Source organism: Onychostoma macrolepis, chromosome 11 (genome assembly GCF_012432095.1).
Source record: "Onychostoma macrolepis isolate SWU-2019 chromosome 11, ASM1243209v1, whole genome shotgun sequence".
Classification (NCBI taxonomy): domain Eukaryota; kingdom Metazoa; phylum Chordata; class Actinopteri; order Cypriniformes; family Cyprinidae; genus Onychostoma; species Onychostoma macrolepis.
The window spans coordinates 7006771-7022464 of NC_081165.1; the positions used below are offsets into that span (position 1 = coordinate 7006771).

A 15694-nucleotide genomic window follows, 5' to 3' on the forward strand; every position below is an offset into this window, starting at 1 on the left:
TTTGGAATCAGTAAGATTTCAGTAGAGAGATATTAAATATATAAATCAATTTAGTCATATTACTATTGAGATTAATGGTAATATTGCACTATTAGCAGAAGTGCTCATTTCCCCTAGTGTCAGTGGATAAACATGTCTGTTTCACATTTTCAAGTCAACATGGTGTACAATAAACTTCTAAAATTCATCCAATTTCCACAAGACAGCATTTTATCAACTTCAGTTATATAGTCTTCCATGGTAAGAGTCCTCAAAATCATCTTTGATGTGAAGAACAATGAACATAAAGATAAGAAAGCTTGTCTGCGACCTTTGAAAGGCGGCGTTCATTCAGTTCCTGATAAAGCGTAAAGCAAAGTTCAGCAAAGCGAGGTCTTTCACCAGAGAACTGCGTCGTGCACGTTCTGACCCGGCAAAGTGATGCAGAAACAGAGCTATTTTAAGGGATGATGCTCGGCTCCCAAAAGCTGTAATAGATTAGCCATGTGCTCAGGAAATTCTCTGGCACACATTATAAATAGCTGAAGTGGCAGCCGTGCAACAGCGAGCAAAAAACGGCTGTGATTGTGTATTTCCATCCACTGTCACCGGGTCACATGACCGGCTGATGGAGAGGAGAGCGTTCCAGCGGGTCAAAGCAGCCCGACATCCGCTTGAGGAGAGACACACCAGTCACACACACATGCACGGCTGCTGGAGTTTCTCCACATACTGTTTTGAAGAGTTATCTGGAAACACAGAGGAGTCACCAGCCATGGAAGACGTAACCATCAGCGTCATTCACAGGCATAAACAGAGGGAGTATCATCACAGGTTATGAAGCAAACATCTGAATACCACAAAACACAACACAAGTTGGGCCTAAAACTAAAACCACCTCTAGTGGCCTCAAAATAAAACCGCAGTGGAGGCTGATGTTAATCACTCTGAATGACCAAAAACAGATTCAGCAATATGCCAACCTGCATCATTTTACAGAACAAACTATAATCGGAGTCAGAGTAAATGTCATTTAGTAAATCACAACTCTGCTTTAAAAGTCAGATGAAAAAGAGCTGTGCATATATCACGGCCGGGTTTACTGGAGGCCTGTATCACATTTCTGCCCTCTTGACATGTGACGGCCGATGACAGGAGGCTGGTGCAGAACAATTTACCTGCTTTCTACTCAATCCAGAGCTCTGCCACAGCATATGATGCTCGAGATAACACCAAACCGCAGCCAAACACAACATAGCACAATACTGAGGCTTCATAACGTCAGGCTCAACAGAGAGAAGGGCAGAAGGTGAGTAACGTGTGAGTAAATGCTCTGGATCGCAGCATACCGCACATTTCTGAAAGCATGTGCTGCAACTGCTTCAAATAATACTACTACTGAAATATGTCATATTATAGGAATTTACTTTCCTGAATGTAAAATTCATAAAACTATTTCCGATACTTGCTCTTTTAATTGACACTTTACAACTTTTAATTCACATACTAGTGAATAAAAAGGCAGAAATATAAACATTAAAAACAACCTCAATGAATCAGTGTTTACCGTTGGTTCTGTAATTGAAGAATTCAAATGAAAAAGATGAAATTTTCTTCTAAGATGAGTATTTTTCTCAGGCTCCTGTGTGTAGGTTCAGTAATTTCACTTTAATGGCAATGAAAAGAACCTATTCAGACCTAACGTTACACACAGGAGCCTGAGAAAAACACTCATCTGGCACTCGGAGGCTTTTTCATCTGAACTCTTCAATTGTTTACCATTTCTTTTAAGGGTTTAAACATTTTTAACACTTTCTGCCTTCACTAGTCTATTTAAACATTACGAAAATCCCGTGTATTCACTCATTAAACGAGCTCTTAGAAACAATGCATAATTATAGCTAAACGCGGTGTTTAGCACGTCATACACAAAAACTTTCTAGAAGTTAGCAACAACACTTTTCTCTCTCTCTCGAGCTGTAACACGATTGAACACACGAACTCAGAACTTCTTCAGTCATTCTTCTGAAACTTGTCATTTTCTGGAAGTAAACAAATCGCGAGAAACGCCGAAAAAGTGAAAAGCGCAGCAAGGCGCGATGACGTCACCGGCGTCCGTTATTTTCGCCGACAAATACTTCGTTTCATTATTAACCTGGAGCCAGAATGTAAGTGTTCGGTTTTTACCTTCGTAGCACAGGATGCCAATGTTGTTGTTCATCTTGTCCAAGTACTGGTAGTTCAACAGGTCCATTTTGGTAAAAAGCATTTATGGACTTTTAATCGCAGAAAGAGCAGCTTCTCTTTTTCTCTCGTCAGGAGCGCGAGTAAAGGCCCAGCCTTTAACTTCAAACAGAGCGAAAATAACTAGTTTAACCCGACCTCCTCGAGTACTTAGCAAGTAGAAGTACTCTAGCGCGAGTTTAAAGAAACTTTAAGAAGTTTTAGCGTATGAAAAGAGTTGTATTTAGGGACAAAAGGGTGGCGCCAGTTCTCCTCACAGCCCGCTGTAAGTCGACTGCACTGACACGCAGCCTATGATCGCTCCGAGTCCAGCGCGCGCCGCCTCACACCAAATCCCGCGAGACTTCCCCTCCCAAACGCACGCGAAATACCGCGAGAGTTCCCCCTCCCAAACGCTGGAAATCGCTGCATGAGAAGAAAATGTCCAAAGCAACGAAAAGTTAACTAATAGTAAATATGGAGAGGCGTTTCAACTTTTTGGAAGCAACTACTTCAGTAGTGACCACTAATTATACTGCATTCCACACGAGTTCCTAATGTTGAATACGAGAAGCCATATTTACTAACGTTAGTCAAATGACAACAAGACGAAGATGTTATTGTTGTAATCATTACTATTATCTCACGTAAACTAGTAAACGTGTCCCAGATCTGCGAGAGACAATGTATTCTGGTTAGATTTATTCTAACTTTCATAAAAGTGACTTTAGGGATTATTACATTTTAAATGAACAATACTGTCATTTTAAGGCACATTTCTGGTACTATACAGTGATAAATATGCTACTGACACAACAATAAAAGTAACGCATTTTTATTATTATTACTACTATTATTTTTTGTTGTTGTTATTATTATTATAATATACAACAATCGTCTAAATACAGAACAAATACAGTTAAAATGAATTAATCATTAACAGAAAATCCACAACAAAACAAAACTTTCTACAAATATTATATATATATATGAATCTGAAGATCTGATGCTAACTACTGTGATTGGTAATGTGCCTCTGCTGCCCTCTGCTGGTGCCCTCTGCCCTCACACACCTGGCTCAAACACAAGGCCTGTGTGTGTGTACCTGTTTTTCTATTCAGGTGGGGACTTAAACCTGAATACACACAGACTCATGGGGACTCGTGTCACGGTGGGGACATAAATTGAGGTCCTCACGGGTAAACAAGCTAATAAATCACACAGAATGAAGTTTTTTGGAAATCTAAAAATGCCTGTAGTCTCCTGTAAGGGGTAGGTTTAGGTGTAGGGTTGGTGTAGACAATAGAATATACGGTCTGTTCAGTAGAAAAACCATTACGCCTATGGAGAGTCCCCACTTTTCACAAAAATGAACGTGTGTGTGTGTGTGTGTGTGCGCGCATGAAGAGGAACTGGCTTTTATAAAGGCAGATTACTTAAACTGATCTGAAAACAAGCTAAGCAGCTAATCTCACGGTTAAATGCTAAACGAGTAAATCCTAGAGTAGACAGTGCTATTCGTTATCAGAATAATAACCATATCATGATATGGCTCAAAAGGGGAAATAGGGCTCCTGTTTCTGTTCTTAAACTAGTCTTCAAACAGCAAACCCAATCACACAAAGATCTTTTTGTGCGCATTATATACACAGTTATAGTATTCATTAATATTTTGTATTAGCTTTCATTCTTATATTTTCAGCCTTTGATTTAACTTCAGTTTAAGTATTAATTTAGTTTTTTTTAAGCTAAAAGCTAAATTGTATTTAGCTTTACTTTTATTTTAATTAAAACTGTGCAAGTGTTGTCTGTATCTCTGAGAAGACTTTTAGGTAGCGGCTCGAAGAGGATTATCATCGATCTCTCAGCCATCACATGCACAGCCTTCAATATAAACCTGCCTGCTTATTACCTCACTGCCGGCCAGTCAGTAATGTCAGGACAGGCAGCCGTTTCTACAACTTTTACTTAATAAATAGTCAGTTATATCCCGAAATCAGGTGGTCAAGATACCAGAGACGTTAAATAAAATTTATCCAGCTCTTACATTATTTTAAATTGCTTCACTACATATTTTGATATAAACCTTTTGCCTTCTTAAAATGTGAATGATGTGCAGCACAAAGAGCTTTTCTCTCTCAGTGTTATCTGAAGTGTAAATTGTTTAGGTCCTTCTTGATACGACAGCATAACACAAGGAGCGATGTCTGTACGTTATTTAAACGTAATTAAGATCATCACTTTTCCCTCTTGCTCATTCATTTACAGGGCCCTAAGAAATCAGTTTAATTGTTTTCCAGATTCGTTTTTCCATTTAATTTTTCTGGACTCCTTTTTAATGGTTAAATTAAATTTTATTAATTAATCAAAAAGCATGTCTAAATTCAAATCATTAAACCTAAACAATTTAACATCAATTTATAAAAAGTTCAACAAAAATTACGTCCTATGAAATGTTTTATTTTTTTCCCACCTTATGTTTGAATGGTCCATCAGACGTGTTCAGATCAGTCAGCAGTGAAGAAGAAATCAGGTTTAAGTGTGTGCGACTTCTGGAAAAGTGTGAATAATAAATTTAACCTGTGAACTGCCAGCGTCTTGCAAGTGGAACGCTTGGAACTCTCTCGCACGTTTCATATTTTAATAATCAGCCTAAATTAGATATCATTTGAAAGCATATGAACACTCAAAATTAATCCTGTGAAAACAATTGTCTTACCGTAGAAGTGGTACTTTAAATCCTTTTAGTTTGCGCCTTCATCTAGAGGCAGTGTCATATTGCAAAGCTCACTACAAATATTTGAAGAGTTTATTTGCAAAAACACATAACTCCGGTTTTAACCATTTTCAAAAATCATGTTTTTTCTCAATCAAACTGTATTTGGGTTATTTTGATTAGGTTAAAAAAAAAAAAAAAACTAAAAATACAGCTAAACACACACACACACACACACACAATAAAAACATGATAACATATCCGTTAATCACAAATAAACTCTTCATTTACTTCCAGATTTGGTGACTATTTTGCAATAGAAGTAATATTGTGACAGGAAAATGCATCCAAAAATTAGGGCGTCACCCAGTGGCTATTTTTGGTATAGCGTCTGAAGAATATATTTGCGACAGCAACTTCAAATTTGAAACACTTTGTACTTTGTGTCAGTACGTCATTAATAGAAGGAGGCATCGGTTTACCGTCGTGTCGCATCCCGTGTGGACAGAAGTGTGCTCGATAGGAAGAGTTATGCCTGATTTAGTGAACACCACTAATTAAACAGGCTTTGTATTAAACATTTGTTCAAATCTGAGGCAGGCGGTAATGCTGTTCGAATGGCCAGCTTGTTGAAACCATCGAGCTAAGATGATTAATTCTTACACAAGCCTGATGTGCGAGTGTTTGGCTACTGTGAGCGTCAGATGAGACGAGAGCTGAAGTGATCGCACCGCTCCCCAAAATCTGCCTCTTTGAAGTCCATGAAGTCTATCATCATCCGCTGAAACACACGGGCGTAATTAGGGCATTTCACAGCCTGCCTGTCTCCAGGATCGGATCAAACAAGTCGAGTCCATGTTTAAACGCATTATCAGCCTCAAGATTATGTCACGTTTGACTAGTTTTCAAGCCACAGATCCATTAAAAACATTCGGCCGTTTGATTTGAGATTAACTTTATGCAAGCAGTGGCATTAGAGTTCACTCAGAATTACAATTCTGTCATCACAAGAGATCTGTGTGAGAAAGAAACTGAAACCATTATTCACTAAAAGCTTTGCATCAGCTCAAACAGACACATTCGTAAGCCAAACAGCGAAGTCCATTACATAAAGTTCGGCTGATTCATTTCACAAAACTAAACGATGTGTTCTTTCAATCAAGACTGACTCAGTGATCCGGTCTCAGCAGTTAAACCCAAACGATGGGAAGATTTCAGAGAATCAAAAACACGAGGCATCACATGACCGGACTACACCGTTATGATACGTCTGTCATGCTTTTGGTGGGTTTTTGAAGTTTGAAAGCCTCGGTCAACATGCACGTAAAAGAGTGCATTTATTTATATTTGTCTTTAAGTGCCGTGGATGAGCGCCGGGCCTGACAGATATTAGCTTACGTAGGTGCGAGGAACACATCAGACATTCCTGCTGCTAGGGGATGCTGTATTGTTCTAGTTGTTTTGGAAAAGAAACCAGATCCGTGCTGCTGCTGGTGAGGGACACGATCAGCTGTACAGTCGATCCGCACGAGGACAATACAGCACTTACAGTATGAACGCCACACCACGCGTCACAGCTGCGATTCACACAGCAGCCAGGAACAGGCTCAAGGAACAATACTTCAGCAGTTTTTAACTAGTATGCATTTACATTAAGCAGCCGACAACATGCACTTATTATCTACATGTCACTTTGCAAACCGTGCAGATTGAACAGATGCTGTTATTGAGGTTGGTTTAGGGTATTGTGTACCATAAGTGTATATGTAATTACATACAGGGACTGTAACAGCATGTATATACTGTACACGTGGAAATTAGTTGACTCGTCTTTCGGCAAACATTTTTAAGGGAAAAAAGGCTGCATGATGCCTTATGTTCAGGGTACATTAGGTGAGCGATGACGGATGTTTCCAGTTAATCCAAGGACATTTTTGACATTATATGCATGGACTCATTTTATTAGGGTAAGATACCCATGTGCAAGTTAAACTGTAACATATTTAGGTACAAGTTTAGCATGTGCGAGATGACGATGGATCAGCCATTGTGTTAAAGGAAATAATTAGCATTTGCTATAGAAGCCACTTCTGGGGCAGAAAGCCCCCTGCTGGATAAACATTTACACACTTTGAGATATGGGTAAAAACAAATATATTTTTACCATGATTTACAGAAATGTCATTCAGTGTAACAATCTTGTCAGGCATATTCCCATATTCAAATCGTCTTTTTAATTTCAACAATGCACACTGAATGATTTCACAAAATTAGCGTATTGAAGAGCCAACGTGTCTGAAATGTGCATCTGTCCTATGGAATTATTTTATTTTGAACTATGAAGCAATGTCAGCAGGAACGTCCCAGACCAGAAGCGCACTGAAAATCAGACTGTGTGGAGCTGCAGTGAAGCGATGAACACTTATTAACAGACTAATTCACTTCATCACATTAGGAACAGATTCAGTGAAGATGCGTAGATCAGTGAACTAACTACACATGTATTATGTAACACGGATTTCCTTCATTTAACCCTCATTAAATCATCACAAATACCAATTACAATGTTTGAGGTCACAAGCTTATGCAATCGCCGCATTTTCTTTTTTCCGTAAAATATTCCACTGGAATACCTGTGCATTATGAATCTCTTTTATCTCTCTGCAAATTCCTGCTGACATCCTGGTCTATTTTCAAGAAAGTGCTTTTAAAACATTTTCTCCCTTTTTCTTCACTTCTAATCCCCGCTGGCATCCAGAAAGCTTTCTGAATTAAACCAACCACACGCCATATCGGTGCAAATTGTAGAAAGAATTACTCATCAAATGTAGTCAATTCTCTATCAACCCATGCTCTGAAGTGTCATTTCCCACTAGACACCATCGTCATCGATGCCAGCTGTATAGGATACCAATGTAATGCCACCTGCACTTATTCAGATAATAGACCTACTTTAAGCACTGGATTGTACAGACAAGAAGTTAAGTTGCAAAAGAGCTAACAGCTGAGTAAAAAGGAGTATGATAGTTTAATACTCAAGTTAGCAGATACTTCCTTGACCTACAGCCAAATCAGATCACTATTAAATATAAAAATGAATCTGAAGAAACTGACAGGTGAAGTACGTAAAGACTCAAGGCTTTCAAACATTCACAATATGAAACGAGCGTCTAGATCACACGTCTATCACGAGGACCTGCTGATCTAGTTCAGTGTCTGACCAAATATTCCAGAGGTCCTGTTTAATCTGAGATCCTGCTGTTCTCTAACACGTGAACAGCCTCAGACACACACACACACACACACTCTCGTGATACGGTGTGACAGCTGCGCCGCGGTCACTGCTTTTACTGGGATTCAGTGAATTAGGGGCCATTCAGACTCAGTTTGGGCACTTTATGCTGTACTGTTCTGTGAGAACTACTGGATCTGTGTCAGATGAATTACTACCGAGGGTTTGCACGTGACGTCACCGTCAGCTGGAGCGGTTTTCAGTGTGAAAGCTGCGACAGAACACACAAAACACATCTAAAATGAGACACTGACGGTGTATGCGATCGACTGTACAAGGAGAGTTGACAAGAAGTCGGAGGTATATTTTTACAGACTGCCGAAAGCTACAGAAAAGAGAAGCAAACGGATCCCTGTAATTCAAAGAAGCAAATGGACTCCAGGCAGCGAAACACAGATATGCAGTTACCATTTTATGTTAATGTGTTGAATTTTGTGGTAAAATCATACCCTATATATTATATGGTTACATATCACATTGACAACTCATTAATTAAATATTTACCATCTTTATATTCTGCACAAATGGATGTTTTTAAATAAACTCTGACGAAACTATATATGTTTTTGGGCTGGATATGACAATATATATATATATAACAGTGATATAAGTGATCACCCGGATTTAGACCAACCTGTTTTGTATTTACAAAATGCGTTTACAGGCAAGTTTGCATTATGTATTTCCCCAGCGTCAAAATCAGGCACATATAAATATCAGAAAACACGATTCCTGGCTGCATATCAATATTCATGGACCACTGGATTTTAGCCAAGTTGTAAGGAACACTATATCGAATACAATAATAATATCTTACAATTAAAATCATACAGCGTCATAACCAGCATTGATGTTCAGTGTAATCATGCAGTAAAGAACTACATTCTTTCTTGAGATAAATATGATACAGTACATTTTAATTGCTAACTAATGTAAAGTTACACAAAAACAATATGTTCGTGCTCTCCCCAAGTTTTTTGGGGAAGCAAATAATCTCACTCCATTTTCTCAAATCATACTCAAATTACTGAGCTGACAATATATTTATCAAGACCAGAGGAAACAACTTTAGTTTAGGGACCAATTCGGACTATTAACTAGTAGCTTATTAGCATGCGTATTACTAGCATATTGATTAATATTTATAAAGCACATATCAAGGTCATATTCTGCATGAGCATATTTTAGATCCACCCCACACATAACTCAACTACTACCTTAACTACTAATAAGCAGTAAATTAGGAGTATAAAAATCATAGTTAATAGTTAGTTATTAGTGAAAATTGGTCCCCAAACTAAAGTGTGACCAGACCAAGCATTAATCCTGTTTCCAATGTTACTGAATAAATTACAGCACGAGAAACACAGCTCTGCTTTACTTATAGTTCAACAGCAATCATTTCAAGCACGATGAGATAAACAACAGTCGCTTTCACGTGCTAATTTTAGTGCAAGTATATTTGCATATTTTCAAATGTGATCTGACAGAACGTAACTTGATCCGTTTCTACGCACTGTCAGTGTCTATGCTGCATGCCTGTCTGGACCGCGATTAACAAGTTAACTTCACTAGTATTACTTAAAAATCCAATATGTAATATAGATTATACGCTGCGAGTAGTTCAGAGTCAGACATGCTTGACTGAATACAAGCGTGTCAGGATGTTGTGAACTAAAGGCCTGTGCTGAAATGACTGACCTTAGTTTTGGCGATCAATAAAACGGACAAAATTTCAGTTTGTCATTTTTCATACTCCCACTTGTGTTATTTTATAGTTTTCATGACGTTGCTATTCATCCAAAATGAGGAAAACAGCATAAGGATTTCAATGTAACTGTTTTAAACAACACTTAGAATGGATTCCACTTGATTTTTTGGAGTTTGATAATCACGGTGGAAGCACTGATGTGGTGAAGCAGCAGACAAGAAGCCGCTGGTTAACTGCAGGAGTGCCAGTTAATTAGTGATCCAATCAAAGAGCCCACAGCATCTCACTGTAACAGTCTGGACGAGTAGCGGTCCAATGGATCACAAAACTCACGGTTCGGATCAGATTGTGGTTTTTGAGTCACTGATCAGATCACTTTTTGGATCAGCAAAAAAAGAAAACATTTTATATCAATGTAACTTTGCTTTCCATTTATTTTTTTAAAGGAGACCTATTATGCCCCTTTTCACAAGACGTAATGCAAGTCTCATGCATCCCAGAATATGTCTGAAGTTTCAGCTCAAAATGCCCCACAGATCATTTATTATCATTTTGAAAATGCCTATTTTGAGTGGAAGCAGAAACACAGGGTTTTAGTGCATGTCTCTTTAAATGCAAATGAGCTGCTGTTCCCCGCCCCCTCTTCTAGAATAGGGCTGTGCCTTTACAGCTCATCTCTCAGATACTCTGATGATAAACATCTGTTTGGTATTGATTATCATGTCTATGGCACTGAAATCGTGTGTTTTAAAGCCATATCATTTTAAAGATCTGATATAGGGTTTTCTGAGCTCACACACAGAAAGCGGCTGTCACACGGCCTGTGAGTACAAACTACGTTCTCTTTCACACCTTATTGCACTTAAATTGTCAAATACACACACGAGTTACAAAAACAGTGGGTTATGTCTGTAAACGTAAACAGCTGGGAAAGAAATCGCATGTTTATAATAGATCTGTGTGAAGGGTAAAACACAGTAAATTAATCGATAAATCCACTGCTCTCGTCTCCTCTGAGGCTGGGACTATAACGGACTGAGTTTACAAGAATGATTTGGTGTACGCTCCTGTTCAAGCGCAAGGAGATGTGGAAGAATTCGTTCAGTGTCCCCGTGTCTGAAATGCACCTCTGTGTGCACAAATTAAGCTCTCTTTCACCACTTCTTATGTTGGAATGGTTTAAATCAATTGAATGTGTAAACTGGTACAAGCGACAAACTTTTATGATGGTTAAAGTTTGCAGTTAGTCACATGTGTGCTGAACCGTGAGGCCTGGTCTGTAGGAATCAACTACGATCTGTTTAACCGCTATGGACGAGTGTGATGTTCCTCACAGATGAAACCTGACAATGTATTACAGTTACCAATTTTTTATTTTTTTTGCAATGCAATACAACCAGTAAAGCAGTTTCTTTCCCAAATTCTGTGTTTTCAGATTTATTAGGGCCCTGTGACTTCAGCAATCCTGTTACGCAGGACTTTGCTTGCCAAGAAATATATTAAAAACTAATTTGAGTACATTTTAAAAGATCAATTACATTTTTTTAATGCTCTCATTTGATTATCACCAGTAATACATTTGTAATTCATCCAGAAACATAATAAAACTGATTTCATAGGGCCTAAATGATAACTGGTGAAGTGACACTCAGAGCAGCTGTGGAGATCGTCTAGATGTTCTACTTATTTAGAAGGTTTACCATCAGTATCATGGATTTATTATTGTTTTTCATGTATATTGATATATCAGCTGTAATAGGTGTTTTGTCCTGCCATGATGTTTTCTATCATCATGAAATCAGAGAGACTCTGACACCGAGAGAAGCACAGACCCAGTTTGCACTTTTACTCCTGCAGTCTATATATTTAACGTCACTGCTAGTCTTTTCTTTCTGGAATGCGTCAGGACAACAGCTTGTGTGCCACAACAACGATGTGCGCCTGACTTCAGTGACCTTTGACCTGTGACCTCTGAGTCAGAGGGCCGGGTTCACACACGTGTGCTGCTCAAACGACCCTAAGAGCCCTCGAGGAGATGCTTCCTGACACAAAACCAGTGAAAACGCTCTGTTTTTATCATTAGACGCTCATGTTTCCACCTTATGTGCCGATTTACATTTTCATAAGAATTATTAAAGCTCTTATCAGTTACTCTGTAAAATGTGAGAAGGCATTACTAATCAGACAACATGAATGTTTTGAGGAATGGGAAGATGTGTTTAATTGAGCTCCAAACACACTAACAGCTCACTCTATGAACACACACAACAGATCAATGACAGACTGCACCATTTGCTGAAGAAATGTTAGTGCTGCGTGGTTATCACGGTGTTAATGCAGTTGCTAGGGCAAAATCTATTTAAAAAATGCTTTCATTAATTAGAAGCAGAAAGCGATAAAGAATTTGAAATATTTGCGTGATATTACTCGTGACATAATCGCCTCCTGAAGCAGCAGCAGATCCTCACAGCCTCAACAACACGAGCACAGAGAAATGATTAACTCGCTCGTGTGTTTGGCCATTCCTCGGAATAATAGCAAAGAGATATCAATCCTCCATGAAAAGGAAATAAAAATGGCCAGGGACTCAAAGGTCGGCTTCCTGTTTGGATGCTGTTTGGACTGCAGGTGCAAGAACGACTGCAGGCAGAGCCAACACAAACACGGAGAGAGGCTCGGACGTCTGCCGTCTGAAACCAGCTGTCAGGTCCTGTTTCCAAGACTACTACAGGCAAATAAAACTAACAAGAGAAAGAGTTTCACTGCAAAGTTAAATTACATCCAGGCATATCATTACTTATTAACCCACAAACTCTCAAACGAATTATTAGATTTTTTTTTTTATTATAATTCCAAGTGTGCATATTGTGCTTTATCATTATCAACCATAACTAAGAATATTTTTTTTTTTGCATACATTACCCATGCCTACAATACAGTAATATTGAGAAATATTATTGCAATGTAAAACAGCTGTTTTCTATGTGAATGTGTTAAACTGTAATTTATTTCTGTGATGCGCAGCTGTATTTTCAGCATCATTACTGCAGTCTTCAGTGTCACATGATCTTCAGAAATCACTCTAATATACTGCTCAAGATAGATTTATGATTATTATCAATGTTGAAAACAGTCGTGCTGCACAATATTTTTGTGGAAACTGTGATACATTTTAATTTTCAGGATTCACAGCAGAATAGAAAGTTCAAAAGAACAGCATTTTGTAACATTATAAATGGCTTTTCTGTCACTTTTGAATAAAAGTTGAAAGTTTATTTAAAAGAAATATATCTTACTGACCCCAATCTTGAACACTAGTGTAATGTCAAGTCACCTTTATTTATATAGCGCTTTTAACAATACAGATTGTGTCAAAGCACTTAACAGTATCAAATTGGAGGATAGAGTGTCAGTAATGTATAATAAGATTAAACACTCAATTTTCAGTGAAAGGCATTTCATTATTGAATTCAGAGATGTCATTGTCTAGCTCAGTTTAGTTTAAATAGTATCTGTGCAATCAAATCGGCGATAATCGCCAGAAATTAATGCACATTTGAGAGTAATTAGAGCGTGCAGGTAAGGTGCCTGACTCATTGTCCTTTGTTTTATTGAGTTCTTTTTTCATGATTTATGTTTCCATGATAAAAGCAATGCATCTGATTGGTGGATCTCTCTCTAAGAACATGGGTAATGTAGTTCTTCACCAGCAATTTGGCTCCTGAACTTTTTAATTAACATGGGGGAGAAAAAAAATAAAAATAAAAATAATAATAAAAATAAAAATAATAATAATAATAATAATAATAATAATATCACACTGATTCAGAAGCAGCACGTTAGGTTTGTATTACTAAAAATCATTTCTGAATGAGAACTTTCAGACTTTTGGTGCTTGACTGTTGCGCTCAACAAGAAAATGTACAAATGGAGTCTTTCCAGAAGCCGAGTTGCTCACCTTGAGAAACTGCATTACTTAACAGATTAAAACAGCATGAGAAGGATCTGTTTGTGTGCTGATGTTACAGGACACGGTGTGTTGGGCTGTTTCGCCTCGAGCACACAGCCGAATGCAAGCCGTCACCTGATTCACACTGACAAAGAGAACCACACCTTCCGTGTAATCGTGCTCTCGCATCTACTGAAATCAGTCGGTGCGCTGCTGTAGCGTGTAAACGCATGAGTCTGGCTGAAGTCAAGCTCTCTTAAAGTGTTCCAGCAATGAGAACCATTCAAAGGCCTGCAGTAGATGCAAACGAGCAGGAGCAGCTCTATTGTGAAAACAGGTCAGACTCATTGTGAGGGGACAAAGACACACACACACAACGACATGACGTCAGCCCCCCGCAAAACAAAAACACAGCAGGGGGAGGAAGAAACACAACGGCAGCCCCAAGCTCCTCCAGATGCACATGCGAGAAGAACACACACGCTCTGACATCATGACCCAGATTCCCTTCCCGCTCCGCTTCAGTTCAGTTCAGACTCACAAGCGGCTCAGGAGGCATTAGGGGAACGTTCTGCTTTTAGGAGCCATCTCCAGTGACCTAAAGGCAAAACATCATTTTTCTATGTTACTTTCAGCTGAGAAGTAAGCTATTGCTTAAAGGATAAGTCCACTTCCAGAATAAAAAAAATTCCTGATAATTTATACACCTCCATGTCATACAAGATGTCCGTGTCTTTCTTTCTTCAGTCGCAAAGAAATTACGTTTTTTGAGAAAAACATTCCAGCATTTTTCTCCATATAGTGGACTTCGATGGTGGCCAACAATTTCAAGGTCAAAACTGCAGTTTTAACGCAGCTCTACACGTTTACTCAGTTCATCCGAGATCAGGATGAGTGTGTTTCTTCATCAGGTTTGTAGAAGTGTGTCTCGTCAGTGTCTCAGCAATGGATGCTCTGCAGTGAATGGGTGCCGTCAGAATGAGAGTCTGATAAAAACATCACAATAATCCACAGCACTCCAGTCCATCAGTTAACATCTGGAGAAGACAAAAGCTGAAACTAATCCAGCATTAAGACGTTTATAACTTTAAACCATCGCTTCCAGCTAAAATATGAGCTCATAATCCATTTTACTTGTGGATTATTGTGATGTTTTTATCAGACTCTCATTGTGACGGCACCCATTCACTGCAGAGCATCCATTGCTGAGACACTGATGCAGAGACATATTTCTACAAACCTGATGAAGAAACGCCCTCAGGCCATTCAGTGTTTGAGGACATTTAGATCAAATTCTAACCCTGTGAAGCTATGGAAGCACTGCTCCATCTGATCGCTTGACCAATGGTAGTTCAGTTTGCCGTTTCCAGTTACACACGGCAGCTTTGAAGATGTTTAGGAGAAAAGTGCATTGCTTGTAAACCACATTTTGTACTTGTAACCAAATCCTGCTTTGTCAATACAAGCCCAGCAGAGCCACAAGGAACGGGCCGCTGTAACATGTAGATGTTGCACAATGAATTCCAGTAACGCTCAATGCCTGTTGAGTAGGATTTGTTGGTGTTTAATCTAGGAAGGAATTTCTGACGGAAAACACGGCAGCCCAGGGAGGGACTGTGTGGCCTGGCCGGAGTAAACAGGACATGTGACAGCAAACGGCACGGCTCTTTTCAAAGTTTCATTGTTTCATAACACTCCTGCGCTCGGATATCATATGTCAGTGCATTAAGCTGAAAGCAGCTGCAGCGAAGGGCATCATGTGAAGGCATTTCTCATGTAAATGATCAAAGACTCAATGCAAGCAGGACAAACACAGACAAAAGC

At 38.9% G+C, this 15694-nt stretch overlaps 1 protein-coding gene across 4 annotated transcripts in view; it reads right to left on the reverse strand.

Moving 5' to 3' along the window:
• The window catches only part of vgll4b (vestigial-like family member 4b), a 37449-nt gene that overhangs the window by 17842 nt on the left and 3913 nt on the right, over positions 1 to 15694 (reverse strand). The window contains exon 1 of one of the 4 annotated variants that reach the window (XM_058791263.1): positions 2167 to 2527. The exons of the other annotated variants lie outside the window; for them this stretch is intronic. Coding sequence (XP_058647246.1) covers positions 2167 to 2248 — 82 coding nt within the window. The 5' untranslated portion in view covers positions 2249 to 2527. Of the gene's footprint in view, positions 1 to 2166; positions 2528 to 15694 lie in introns of those variants that run through there. 4 annotated transcript variants of the gene reach the window in all.